Source organism: Artibeus jamaicensis, unplaced genomic scaffold (assembly GCF_021234435.1).
Source record: "Artibeus jamaicensis isolate MK-2021 breed Jamaican fruit bat unplaced genomic scaffold, CSHL_Jam_final contig_548, whole genome shotgun sequence".
Taxonomy (NCBI): domain Eukaryota; kingdom Metazoa; phylum Chordata; class Mammalia; order Chiroptera; family Phyllostomidae; genus Artibeus; species Artibeus jamaicensis.
This window is the reverse complement of record NW_026521883.1, coordinates 21,811,383-21,825,743: the sequence shown is the minus strand read 5'-3', so window position 1 is coordinate 21,825,743 and position 14,361 is coordinate 21,811,383. Positions and strand designations below refer to the sequence as shown.

The 14,361-nt window shown below is 40.6% G+C and overlaps 1 protein-coding gene across 3 annotated transcripts in view; it reads left to right on the top strand.

Moving 5' to 3' along the window:
- GALK2 (galactokinase 2) overlaps positions 1-14,361 on the top strand; it is a 124,227-nt gene that overhangs the window by 67,847 nt on the left and 42,019 nt on the right. For all 3 annotated transcript variants that reach the window (XM_037156518.2, XM_037156517.2, XM_037156519.2), the window contains one exon: positions 13,110-13,208. In XM_037156518.2, the coding sequence (XP_037012413.2) occupies positions 13,110-13,208 (99 nt within the window). The remainder of the gene's footprint in view (positions 1-13,109; positions 13,209-14,361) is intronic.

Here is a 14,361-nt window from a genome sequence, read left to right as displayed (position 1 = left end):
TTTTTGCATTCTCTCTCCTTCCCTGCCATCCCAATAATAGTTACCTTGCTGTGTGTTCGCTGACCATCCTCCCTTCCTTTCTTTCCTTTTCTTTCTTTATTTTGCCTCACACCTATAATTTACTTTTGTTTTTAAAATTATATTTTATTGATTATGCTATTACAATTGTCTTGATTTTACCCCCTTTACCCATCACTCTCCATTCCCTAATACAATCCTCACACCATTGTTTATGGCCATGGGTCATGCATGTAAGTTCTTTGGCTAGTGAATTTCCTATATTGTACTTCACATCCCCATGGCTATTCTTTAATGACCTGTTTATACTTCTCAATCCCCTCACCTCTTCACTTATTCCCCACACCCTCCTCCCATCTAGCAACCATCAAAATGCTCTCCACATCCATGATTCCATCTCTGGTCTTCTTGTTTGCTTAGTTTATTTCTTAGATTCATGTTGATGTGTCTTTTTTGCCATTTTATTGCTCATACTTTTGGTCTTCTTTTTCTTAATAAGTCTCTTTAATATTTCATATAATAATGGTTTGATGATGAACTCCTTTAGCTTTACCTAGTGTGGAAAGCACTTTATCTTCCCTTCGTTTCTAAATAATAGCTTTGCTGGGTAGAGCAATCTTGATCATAAGCCCCTGCTTTTCATGACTTTAAATATTTCTTGCCAATCCCTTCTAGCCTGCAAAGTTTCTTTTGAGAAATCAGCTGACAGTTTTATGGGAACTTGCCTGGAGATAACTAACTGATTTTCTCTTGCTGCTTTTAAGATTCTCTCTTCATCTTTAATCTTTGGTGTTTTAATTATGATGTCTCTTGGAGTGGGCCTCTTTGTGTTCATCTTGTTTGAGACTCTCTGTATTTCCTGGACTTGTGTGTCTATTTCCTTCACCAATTTAGGGAAGTTTTCTTTCATTATTCTTTCAAATAGATTTCCAATTTCTCACTCTTTCTTTTCTCCTTCTGGCACCCCTGTGATGTGAATGTTGGAATACTTGAAGTTGTCCCAGAGGCTGCTTATATTATCCCCATTTTTTGGATTCTTTTTAGTTCTTGTTGGTCTGCATAGTTGTTTTTTGCTCCCTAATGTTTCAAATCATTGATTTGATTCTACTCTGTTGTTTCCCTGTAAATTGTTCTTTATTTCAATTAGTGTATCCTTCATTTCTGATTGGATCTTTTTTATGCTGTTGAGATCCTCACTAAGTTCTTTGAGCATCCTTATAACCAATGTTTTGAACTCTGCACCTGATAGATTGCTTCTCTCCATTTCGTTTAGCTCTTTTTCTGGAGTTTTGAAGTCCGAGTAGGTGAATCCATGTGTGGGTTCTTTAAGGGGAACTGTTTGGGGCTTCAGCAGTTTCTTCCACGCGCTCAAGTCCCGCTAGTTTTTACAGCCAAAAGTTATGGGGACTTACCTTCTTGGCACTGGAGCCCTGGGCTGGGGAGCCTGGTGTGGGGTTATTACTCCTCACTCCTGAGATATGCCTTCTGAATTTTTATTCACCACATGTGGATATGGGCCCAGCCTGTACTGGTCTGTGCCCTGCTGCCAGTCTGGATGGATGTGGTTTCTTCAATTCCGTAGTTGTCAGACTTCCATTCAACTCGATTTCTGATGTTTCCGAGTGATGGTTGTTTTATATTTCAGTTATAATTTTGATGTGGTTGTTTGAAAATGTGAGCTATGTCTGCCTACACTGCCATCTCGCCCTTTCTCCCTTCCTTTCCTTTTTCCTTCCTTCCTTCCTCCGACCCTCCCTCCGTTTCTTCCTTTTTTGAAATTTTAAGCAATGAAAGGGATTAAATTAGGTGCTAATGAAAGATAAAAGGATGCAAGGAAGAGTTTTGGGGGCTTATGAGTTTTTGGATCCTGTTCCTCCCCCAAAACTCTGCTCCTCTTGGGTATAAAGAATTGTATTATGGTCAAAGGCGTAGAGCCAAAACTATGAGTTCAAATTGTGCCTCTGCCACTTACTAGCTGAGGAATTTGCTTGATCTCTCTATGCTTCAGTTTCTTTATTGTAAAATGCATTTAGTAATTACAAAAACTCCCTCATGGACTCGAAATTTGACAGTACATGCAAAGTGCTTAGAATAGTGTTTGTTCAATGTGTTGGCAACTATTATTATTATTAGGCTGTAGAAATCATACAACATTATCAGTCTTATATTGAGGTCACTCTAAGTTGAAGATGTTTGGGATTTTATTTGGTGATGAATAATGGGAAAGCCCCCAAATGTCAAACCAGCCAGGAAGGTGTTTTTTAAACCTGGGGACAAAATAAAGATATGATGACTCAGAAATGTGTGCATCCTAGGACTCATGGTCAACTCCACTGTTTATTCTAACAGAAGGGATGTTTACTTCAGGAATGCAGATATCTTGCATTGCTTACCAGGGGCAGTATCTAGGCCCAGCCTCTGTTTCTGGGGGCAGGGGGACAAGGTAGACTGGACTTTGATGCCAGACCTTTCTGGTTTTGACTCTTAGCTTAGGTTAGTTTATTGACCTTTATGTGCCTCAATTTACTTCTCTATGAAGTAGCAATTATAATTCTGACATTTCAGCCTTATTTGGAGATGCAGTAAGATAGTGTATATCAAATACCCTGCAGAGTGTCTGGCCTGGAAGACATTTGGCATTTGTTAGCTTCCTTCCCTTCTGATTCTTCCCTGTCTGCGTAGCTTATTAAGAAAACTCCAGCACAGGAAATCATGTAGAAGAGCGCCTTCAAATTTAATGCGCATACACATTGCCGGGGTCGCTGCAGGTCTCAGTCTACACTTGAGGTGACACCAGTGCTGCCTCAGGGACTTTCACCTAGGGTAATGCACAGTGCACTGTGTTCTCTCCTCCCTTTATAGCTCATCATCACCTGTTAGATTCATGTTAGTATTTTAATATAGTCTTACCACACACATCTGTATGCCCAGGATCATTGTTTGGATAAATATCAAAGGTTGTATGTTATCATGCACCTAAGAAGTTTCCTCCGCTCATCAGAGGAGGCAGTGGTTGAGCAGAAACCAATCATAGATATTTTCTCAGGATCCCTACACTGGAATCCCAAACTGTTTCCCATAAAATATTGTGTTCCTGCCTTGTGGAAGGCCTCCTCTCAGAATTGGGTCTCCCCATGACTCGGACTGTAGGTCAGCTGGGTTAGGGCAGTGGTCTTTTCTCCTCTCTCTAGAGTTGGGAGGGAGCTGACCCAGAGACCATGCTTCTGATCTCACTCAACAACTCAAGTATTTCTAGACCCATGTGGGCCAATTACTAGCCCTCTCCAGGTTCACTACATCATGTTCTCTCCAATGTAGACAGGTGGAGGAGACCACTGTTCTTTGTTTTTTCATAATGCACACTCGTGAGGGCTTAATGTGTACTCTGATGATTCTAGATTTTAGGAGAGTTTTTTTAGATTTATTTTTGAGAGTCCTCTTCACTGTAGTTTCTCTGTAGTTCATGATTAAAAAAATATTTGAAATTATTTTTTCTTTCCTACATTACTTACCAGAACTTTTTGGCCGGAGCCATCAGGGTCAGTTGCATCTGCTGTGCTCATTTTGGGAACTGGCTGTCTTTGTCCTCAGGCAATTTTTCTTGGAGTAACTAGAGCAAAATTACTAATCTCTGAGTTACGGCTGTTTGTGTTAGAGATGTGAAGAAGAAATAATGGCCTCCTTCCTTTTTTAATTAAAGAAAGTATACTTTTTTTCTTTTTTAACTTTAGAATACCACAACATGTCTATGAGTTAGGGCTTGGTCATCATGTTACCAAACATAGCAAGTCTAAATCCAGTCTCTTTTAGGCTTAACCTGGTGTTATGCTATTTCATGAAGAGTTTCTCTTACCTGGCTGGGCTCTACCTAATAGGTTTGTCAATTTGGGGAAGAATTTGAAAATAGCCCCAAATAAGAACCCAGGCATTTAAAAAGTTAGGGTGGAGAAGGATGCAGGGAGAGAAAATATTTAAGTTAATGAAAATTCAGGGGAGCCATTAGCATTTTCACCTTATCTAGCTATATCAGTCAGGCTCATGATTGAAAATAAATGACACACTCAATAGTAAAGGACAATGTATTGCATATCTGTTACCGAACACAGGTCCAAGGGGGCTGGGCAATATTTGGCCCACTGAGGGATGCCAAAAACTGCTACAGAACAACAGGAGCCCCTCCCAAGGACGGTATACTAATACCTACTGGGCTCGTCTGTCCGCTGCCAAAGGAAAGACATCTCTCAATGCCAGAGATTTGTGAAAAGGAAAGGAAAGGTTTATTTAAAGCTGTACAGACTTAAAGTAGTGACCCAATATCCGATTAAAATATTAAAGTCCTTTAGGATAACCACAGATGCCCACAGCGCTTCCTTCTCCCCCTGCCCTAATTCGGGGTACCGTATCTCAGGAAAAGCAGCACACGTCCATGTTTCCAGGCCACTGGCACCATCAGCTTGTCACCATCCAGGCAGGATCTCCAATTAATCCAAAGTCATGTGGCACCTTCTCATGGCTTACTGGCAAAGAGTTCTTTGTACCCATTTTCCAGGCAAAATCTCTCCTGCTTCCCAGGCCACGCGGCCAAAGGGAGCACCCCAAAGCCATGTGGGCCTCTTCTACCAAAGCTGCAGGGGTCAACACTCTGCCAAAAGTGTGTGGTTTTCTTCTTCACCTGGCTGCAGGGGTCCCCATTCTGTCAAAGCACATGGTTATCTTTCACCTGGGAAAGAGGGGGTCCTCACTCTGCCCAAAACCGCATGACCCTCTCTCCAATGGCTGCTGCATCTGCATTTAAATCCCTGCGCCAGTCTTCCTTTGCAGCCCCATTTCCAACTCCTACAATCAGTTACACCTGCCAGGGCTCCCAAACCCTCCCAGCTTTACTGGGCTGCCATAGTGATTTTGAGCAAGTGTGGCCCCATGGTGTGGAGCCAATCAACTCCAAGCTCTCACACAGGTGCTGTAACTCAGGGCACCAGCCCCCAGTTACATCCTGGGTAGAAACTACTCCCTTATCCCTGGCTCAAAGCATGGGCACAGCTATTTAACATATCTATGAAACCTGTTATAGGTTATAGATACATTAAATGACCATTCCAGAGGTTAGCTGTGAAACCGTTGTTATGCAGAACAGCTCTCGATGGCCCTGCTCCATTTGTCCCTTCCCCCGGGGGTGGGTGAGGACATCTTAATATTTCCTGGAAACCTTGAGTTCTGGACCCCATTCGAAATCCTTTTTGAGGGCCCCCCTCTTGGCTTCGCCCTGTTACATAGGGACTATTTACAAGAGTGTAGGTACAGAGAAAAACCAGGACTAGTTATATCTGAGTTGTTATTGTTCTTGGACCTTAAAGTGACTTTGGAAGGGAGGGAACCTGGCCTCACTGCCCCTCCCAACCCCATTCCCCACTCCCTGCCAGAGTTCTCTCTTGGAGGAGTCCAGTGGGAAGCACAGTGCAAGGAGCCTCTCGATAGAGCTTATACTGGGCCGCCTCCTGAGGCAGCGGGATTGAGGTGGGTGGATAGCAGGTCTAGAGGGGCAAATTATACACTAATTTTACACTTTCTTTTGAAGGACTGGTTCACCTGAAGACAGTGTCAATGTTGTGAACTCCCTGAGGGAAGACACTGGCCTGTCCACTTGTCTGTAGGACATTATTTAAATGATTGTTAAATGAATGAATGGGGCTGTTCATTTCCTTCCTTTCTCTTGACTTGCACTTTGGGTGGCCAACCATAGTTGGGTGATGCTGTCTTGGTTAGGGTATGTGTTCTGAATAGCAATGGATGAACATTTCCTAGCTAGATGATTAGTCTACTTTTAACAATATCTTTAGGAAATCTGCTAAACAAAGGTGGAGTTTACTATACTATTGTCTCAGGTCATTTTATATTATTATTATTTTTTGTAAATATCCATGTTTAGCTAGGATATGTATTCATGAATCTTTAGCCTTTCTTAGTGACTATTAAATCTAACCCTGTAATTTCTGCTCTTACTAGAGCCCCACTGGCCAGCAGAAGGGTAAGCTATTTAATTCGGGAGCCCACTTGACTTTTGATTCTTTCCCAGCCTACTTCAGGAAAAGAACCAACACAGAGGACTAAATTAGCCTCATTATCTTCAGGAGCTTAACTTCTTTTATTTATTTGTTATTTGTTTATTTATTTATTATTATTTTTCCCCATTACCGTTTGGTTCCCTTATACCCTCCTCTTCCTGACAATCACCACACTGTTGTCCATACCCATGAGTCCTTTTTCTTTTTGGCTTAATCCCTCCTTTAAAAGAAGGTCTATGAATAATGCCAGGTTTTTCCTAACTGTCCAGAGGGCAGAAGTCAAAATAAGAAATGAGTTTATTGGCTACAAGCTTTGAAAAAGTTTCTTACGCAGTCAAATTATCTTTGCTAATTGTTCTGAGACATTAGTATTTTGCATGAAGGAATAGAGCTAAATGTCACAAGTGAGTTAATTTGGTGGTTCCTGAAGCAGAAGAAAATACATTGATGGGGAAAGGACCAAGTCTCTTCTTGCTTAGAGCTGTGTTGTCTTGTTTGAAGGTTCTCAGGTTGCATGTATGTGTGGTGGGAGACAGGAAAAGTAGGTGGGTTTCAGAATCCCTCTGGCAGCAGGGGAAAAAGATAATATCTTTTGCTAAATAGAATTGGGTCCTGGGACTTGATTTGATCTGTTCTTGAAGTTAACTTCTGATAGGCTTCTTTCCACATTTTGTTAATGTGTTTTTGCTCCTTCTTATTTTCATGAACTCTATTGATATTTTTTATAATTTAAGTTTGTGTGGAATGTTGATTTAGTGTCTATGAAAATCACTCTCTGATTATAATGCTTGGAGGACATTTTATGGTTCTATTTCCAGTGTCCCCAATGACAGAAAAGACATGGCAGGCTCACGTGTGTCCCTCACATTACCCAGAATGACAGGCATTCTCTGCTCCCATTTATTTCTCCTGCTGTTATGATTCCTCCATCAATGGTTCACTGAGTTCATGTCATGCCATCTTTGGCTAAGGCGATGGGCCAATCTCTGATTTTTGCTTATTGTCAGAAGCATGCGCGTGTTTCTTTCAATAGGATTTGACATTAAAAACAATAACAACAATAGCACCACCACCACCAACAACAACCTTTTGTTTGTAGTTTCTTCTAATCTCATAACCATCTAGGATTTTACCTTTCTGCTTTTAGTATGGGTGCAAAGGGCTAGGGCCACTTGGGAAGCCAGCATGTGGGCCTACAATGAAAGTTTACACTACAAGGATGCTTTGTTTGGCAGGCAGGGAACCCCTGCCCCCTTCCCCATTTAGCCTGAAATGCTTTAAATGGAACGTTCACTCTCCTGATTGCCTCAGGGCCCATTACTTCCTATTGTTGAATTGGTTCCCCAAGGGGTATCAGAATCTTTTAAGTTCTCTTTCCTTGAACACTTTAAAAAATGGTCCTGTTTGTTAGAGTGATCATTTCGTAAGTTACGTAAATGTCTAATCACTAGGTTGTACACCTGAACCTATAATATTGTATATCAAGTGTAATTAAAATTTTTTAAATGTTTAAGAAATAAAAAAATAATAATTTGACCCATTCAAAAATAAAATAAAAGTAAAAATAAAAATGGTCCTGTATTCCAGAATAATTATACCTGTCTTTATATTTGGTTGGAGACTTAGGTATTCACTTAATAAATCAAATAACTCCTGGTTTATTATGTGAAAGTAATAAAATCTACAATTATATAGTGCTTTACAGTGTATGAAGTATTTAATCCATTGGATTATCACAATAATTCTGTGGGTAGGGAGGGGGGTATTTTCTTCATACTGTGGATAAGAGTTAATGCAGCACGGTGATTAACACTATGGTCTCTGGAGTTAGTTGGAATTTGAGCTTTAGTAATTACTAGCCTAGTCTTAGCTTATGAGCTCACTCACTTTTCTCATCTGTATGTGAGCAGGTAACTATCTTATAGGGTCATTATGAGGAGTATATAATTCATGCCACACAATTAGAACAGTACCTGTTCTAATAGTTAGTGCTATCATAGTTAGTGCTCAGAAAATTTTACCTGATAAAATTATTATTATTATGATTAATATATGAAGAAATGGAAACTTGAAAAAATTAAGCAATATATCTAAGGTAACACAGTTAATTGGCAGGAGAGTTGGAACTTTAACCAAGATATAGAATCTTCTGGTACTGGTTTCTTTCCTCTGTGTTTACTACTGAATTCCTCATGCATTCTGGGGGTGGAGGACTAGAAAATTGAGTCATCCATTCTTTCTTGATTCAAATTCCTTATTGTCACTTTCTTTTTGTTTCCTTACACTTAGAACTCTTGGGTATTATCTGTTCAGTCATGGGCTCTATCTATTAGAATTCACTGTGAGAGGTAAGCAGCAAGATGTGGGGATATCCACAGCCCCTGCAGGTGGTGGACTCTCCTTGACACAGAGATATTGATGACTTCTGGGGTCCCTTAGAATTCTCTTTACACAGATAGTCTGGAAAAATTAACATCCTGTTTCTATTCAAGTATACACTTGTTGCTACACATCAAGAGATTTAAAAAATAATAAGCTCTGTTCTGATCCATTGATCGATGTGTCTGTTCTTATGCCAGTACCAAACTGTTTTGAGTACTATGGCCTTGTAATATAGTTTGATGTCAGGTATTGTGATCCCTCCTACTTTGTTTTTATTTCTCAAAATTGCTGTGGGTATTCAGGGTCATTTATGATTCCATAAAATTTTTTGAAATGTTTGTTCTATATTTGCGAAATATGTCATTGGTATTTTAATAGGGATTGCATCGAATCTATAAATTGCTTTGGTAGTATGGACATTTTGATGATGTTAATTCTTCCAATCCATAAATACAGTATGTGCTTCCATTTATTTGTGTCTTCCTGAATTTCTTTCTTCAGTGTTGTATAGTTTTCTGAGTAAGGTGTTTTACCTCCTTGGTTAAGTTTATTCATAGGTACTTTATTTTTCTTGTTGCTATAGCAAATGGGGTTTTTTCCCCCTGATTTCTGTTTTTGATGTTTCATTGTTGGTCTACAAAAATGCCTTCAATTTCTGAATGTTGACTTTGTATCCCACTGTTTTGCCAGATTCACTTATTAGGTTGAGTAGTTTTTTGGTAGAGTCCATAGGGTTTTCTATGTGTGCTATTATGCCATCTGTAAACAGTGACAATTACTTCCTCCTTTCCAATTTGGATGCCTTTTATTTCCTTTTCTTTTCTTATTACTGTGACTAGGACTTCTAATACTACATTAAATAGAAGTGGTAAAATAGAGAGTCCAGGAATAAATTCAGGTCTCTATGATCAATTAAGATTCAACAAAGGGAGCAGAAGCATAAAATGGAGTAAAAATAGCCTCTTCAACAAATGATGTTAGGAGATCTGAACAGCTACATGCAAAAAAAAAAAAAAAAGAAAGAAAGAAAGAAAGTAAAAAAGGAACTTGACCACCAACTTACACCATACAAAAAAATAAACTCAAGGTGGGTAAAAGACTTAAATATAAGTCGCAACACCATAAAAATCCTAGAGGAGAACATAGGGAGGAAAATCTCAGATATTCCATGCAGCAGTATTTTCACCAATATGTCCCATAGAACAAGGGGCATAAAAGAAAGAATAAACAAGTGCAACTTTATCAAAATAAAAAGCTTCTGCACAACTAAAGAAAACATCAGCAAAATGAAAAGGGAACTGACTATATGGGAGAGTATTTATGCCAATGATACCCCAGACAAGGGTTTGATCTCCAAAATTTATAAAGAACTCACACAACTCCACTCCAGGAAGACAATCAGCCCAATTAAAAAATGGGCAAAGGACCTGAACAGGCACTTCTTCAAAGAGGTCATACCGAGGGCCCAGAGACATATGAAAAGATGCTCAGCATCACTAGTCATCAGAGAGATGCAAATTAAAACCACAGTGAAATACCACTTCACACCTGTCAGAGCGACCATCATATCCAAATCAACAAACAAGTGTGGGTGAGGTAGTGGAAAAAAGGAAACCCTAGTACACTGTTTGTGGGAATGCAGACTGGTGCAGCCATGGTGGAAAACAGTAGGGAATTTCCTCAGAAAACTAAAAATGGAACTGCCTTTTGATCCAGCAGTTCCACTGCTGTGATTATACCCTAAGAATCCTGACACACCAATTCAAAAGAACCTATGCACCCCAATGTTCATAGCGGCACAATTTACAATAGCCAAGTGCTGGAAGCAACCTAAGTGCCCATCAGTAAATGAGTGGATGAAAAAACTATGGTACATTTACATGATGGAATACTATGCAGCAGAAAGAAAGAAGAAGCTTCTACTCTTTGAGACAGCATGGATGGAACTGGAGAGCATTATGCTAAGTGAAATAAGCCAGGTGTTGAAATACAAATACCATATAATCTCACCTACAAGTGGAACCTAATCAACAAACAAGCAAGCAAAATAGAACCAGAGACATTGAAATTAAGACCAAACTGACACTAATCAGAGGGCAAGTTGGAGGGAATAATGGGGGAAAGGGAAGAAGGGTTTTCTAGGAACATATATAAAGGACACATGGACAAAGCCAAAGGGGGTAGGATAAGGTGGGGGTGGATAAGGTAGGAGGGAGTGGTGGTGGGAAAATGGAGACAACTGTACTTGAACAACAATGAAAAAAAACTGGTAAAAAAAAACAATAAGCTTATATATTTCTGGATGTTTCAATTCTTTTCCTCTTAAGAGGGAGAATACTTAAATTTTGGTGGTCTCATTTGTCATTTCACACCCTTTGGAGGTAGTGGGAAAAAAAGTTGATGTTATCTCCATTTGTTGGGGGTGGGGCTTGGGAGAGAAGGAATTAAAGTCCAGCATGAAAAGAACACAGGCTTTGGAGTCACACAGATGCAGTTCAGTTGCTGGCTCCTCCATTCTGTTGTGTGTTCCAAGACCCACTTTCCTCATCTGTCTAATGGGGTAAGCAGAGGGTTGTTTGGAGGCCTAACGAGGTAATGCTCACAAAGCAAATAAACCGCATGTAAATGTGGCTCTTCTTGTGGTTTTGTGTGTGGTGTGACTTTTCACATTAGCCCAGGGTCATAGTTAGGTTGGAACCCAGGTCTCGTCATTCCTCACTGAGTGCTGCATGAACTTCTTCACCAGGTTTTTTGTTCACTTATGTTTTAAAATCCAAGTGCCTGTTTTGGACAGGTCACCGGTTCTGTGTTTTCAGCTGGCCATGTGCAATGCCCATATGTCAAAATTCCAAATTTACCTTGTGCCACAAGGCCAAGTTAATGTTAGTGAATCCACATGACTGACAAGGAGTATAACACAGGTTCTGTCAGGTGGTTTTAGGGGCAGCTTTTCTCAGAAAGTGAAAGCAGCAGGTGTTCATTGAATATTTACTATGTGCTCAGCACTGTGTGAAGAAGGGGATACAAAAAAAAAACACTTACTTTATTTGTGTCTAGTAGGACTGACAGTGTTTTAGGGAAATGTGATATCATTGAAACCTGACATGATTCAAGAACAATAATAAACACTATGTGATTCGGTGATGTTAGTTAAGTGGGCTCTGATCTGGGCCCTGCATGACTCTCATAGTCTGGTGGATTGAGAGACAAGTAAACCCACACTTAAAGCCTGGGTTGATAAATGAGAATCAAGTTCCTACAGGGAGTGCAGAGGAGAGGTTATGTGGTGTGTGTGGATTTGGGTGGTGGTGTGGGCTACAGGGGAGGTGATGCTTACACTGATCCTGATAATAATGGAGATCCTGGACAAAGGAGTACTGAGTGACGAGGACAGAAAACCACACTTTTAAAGGCACTGAAAGATGAGAGGACCTGGGGGTGATGAAGAATAGCATTTGTTCTGTATTCCTGATGGTCCGAGGTTAGGGTTTACTGGGTTAGGGGTGGCAGAGCAGTCTGGAGAAGTGAGCAATGGATAAGTTATTAAAGATGTTGTGTGCTATGCCGAGGAGTCTGAGCATCAAGGCACTGGCAAGGGATGACCATACCAGTGTTTCAGAATGATCACTCTAGGACGATCTTCCAGCAAACCAGGTGAGAAATAGGGCCTGCATCAGGTCTTAGAAGAAAGAAAAAAAATGAATGAATGAATGAATGAATTAATGAGTGAATGAATGAATAGTAGAGTGAGTAAATAGATGTACTCACTGTGTTGTAGGAGTTCAGGGAAAGAGGATGTTAGAGTGGGAATTTGAGGGACACTCTGCGATGGGGAAAGATTGGAGTGGCTGGCCCGATGACTTGCCTATAGTAGACAGCCAATAAGCTGGGTATTGAATGGCAATAGGATTTATGTGAGAGGAAGACTTAGTGTGTGAAATGGTAAAGGAGGCAAATTTAACTGGAAAAGAGTGATACACATATACACACTGGTTGTACAGTTTTTGGAAGACTTCAAAATGCTAGGTTAAGGAGTTTGAACTTAATTAATCGGTAGGAAGCCACTGAAGATTCTTAAACAAATATTTTGACATTTTCAACTTGGATTAGAAATGTGTTCATATGTTGGTTCTGTTTATCTTGGTAGTGAAATGTCTGGTGAGATGACACTAGTTCTGATTCTTACATTTGATGGAAATGTGACAGAGATAGCATTACTGTGGACTGGGAAATAAAGTCAGATGAACCCACTTTGACTGTGGGGAGACTGCGGAATGTCCACTGTCAGGTTATAGGGGGAGCTGAGGCAGAAATGAATGAGTGCCCATATGAGATTTTTGGTGATATCAGTCTACAGAGGGATGGAGTGAATAGAAAGGTGAGAGAAAACTGCTTGCCCTGTGGAGTCATTTAAGGGTAGTGAGTACGTGGTGTGCATGGTCATTATCGTCCTTCCATCCCATAGCAGGCATTAACTGACCCTACTGAGCTCAATGGTAGTCTTGGAGTTGCTATTAACACAGTGCTCCAGGCAACTGCTCTCAGTTGTTCACAGCTGGCAAACTTATCTGTCATGTCTGGAATAAGAAATGAATTAGAAATAGATTATGACTGTACTCATGGTGTGAACCAATTTTACTTTCCCAGGTGGAACTTGCAGAAATCTGCGCCAGGAGTGAGCGATATATTGGCACCGAAGGAGGAGGGATGGACCAGTCCATATCATTTCTTGCAGAAGAAGGAACTGTAGGTGGCATTGAGCTCCTTGGGAGTATCAGCTGGGGAAGTTCACCCAGAGAGGAAGGCTATGAGACCCCCAGGGGGCTCGGTTTGGGGCAGCCTATTCTATTAAACTCTGTTGTGGGGTTGTATTTCTCAACTCCTTTGTAATTCACAGCTACCACCACTTCACCTCTTTTGTTTCATGTTGATCTCCACTCCCTTAAGCTTCCAGAATCATACCTCAAGTCTGTTCCTCTTGTGTGTAGGTTTTTTTCTTTCTAATTCATTGTTAGGATGAGATTTCTCAACTCCCTAGTTACTGAGACCTCTTTTCCTTCTCTGGTCCCAAGTCACTTCATCCCATGGCATTTCCATGTTGGTTTTAAACCCAAATGTTACTTTTCTTACCACATATCTTCACAACCCCTCTTTTTGTAATTTACTCTCTGGTATCATTTTTCTGTGTCAACATTTTTGGGGCTTTGGTGGTGAGAAAAAGAATGTTGACAGTAACCCAGGAATGAATTCCTTAGCTGGATACCGCTTCCCCTTGGCTATCACCTCCCTTAGGCTGAGCAGAGGTTTGGGTTGTTGGTCTTAAACTGCCCATCTCCAGAGTGGAGGCAGACATGTCTTTAAAATATTTTCTTAGTTTTTCATTGGATTCCTACAGGCTTAGGAATTTAAAAAAAAAACAGAATACCTGGATTTTTTCTTATTAATAGTATTTGTTGTTGATTTCCCTAAGCCAAAGGCACGAGGCATGAGTAAATTTGGCTTAATGCTAAGCAAGTACTCTGGGCATTTTAGAGGCGAGCTGACAAGCAGACATAATGTTGACATCAGGCAAGAGTCCTGATGTGAGTTAGATACTGAATCTGAACAGAGTCCCAGTTTGTTGGGCTTGCATAGCACTTCACCCTCTGGCCCCTGCTTTACCCCTCCTACCTACCCTCTCACCACTCCTCACCCCTCAGACTCTAAGCAGCAGCTAACTTTCAATTCCCAGAGCTCTATTAACACCTCATGGTGTTGTGCCACCTCTGCACTTGCCATTGTTCTTCCCTCTTCTTGACATCCTAACTTGGCAAAGAAACCGCTTGCCTGCCCTGCTCTTGCTTATCCTTTAAGGCTTCGTTTCCATTTCCCGTTTTTTCAAAGAAGCCTACACTAGGCT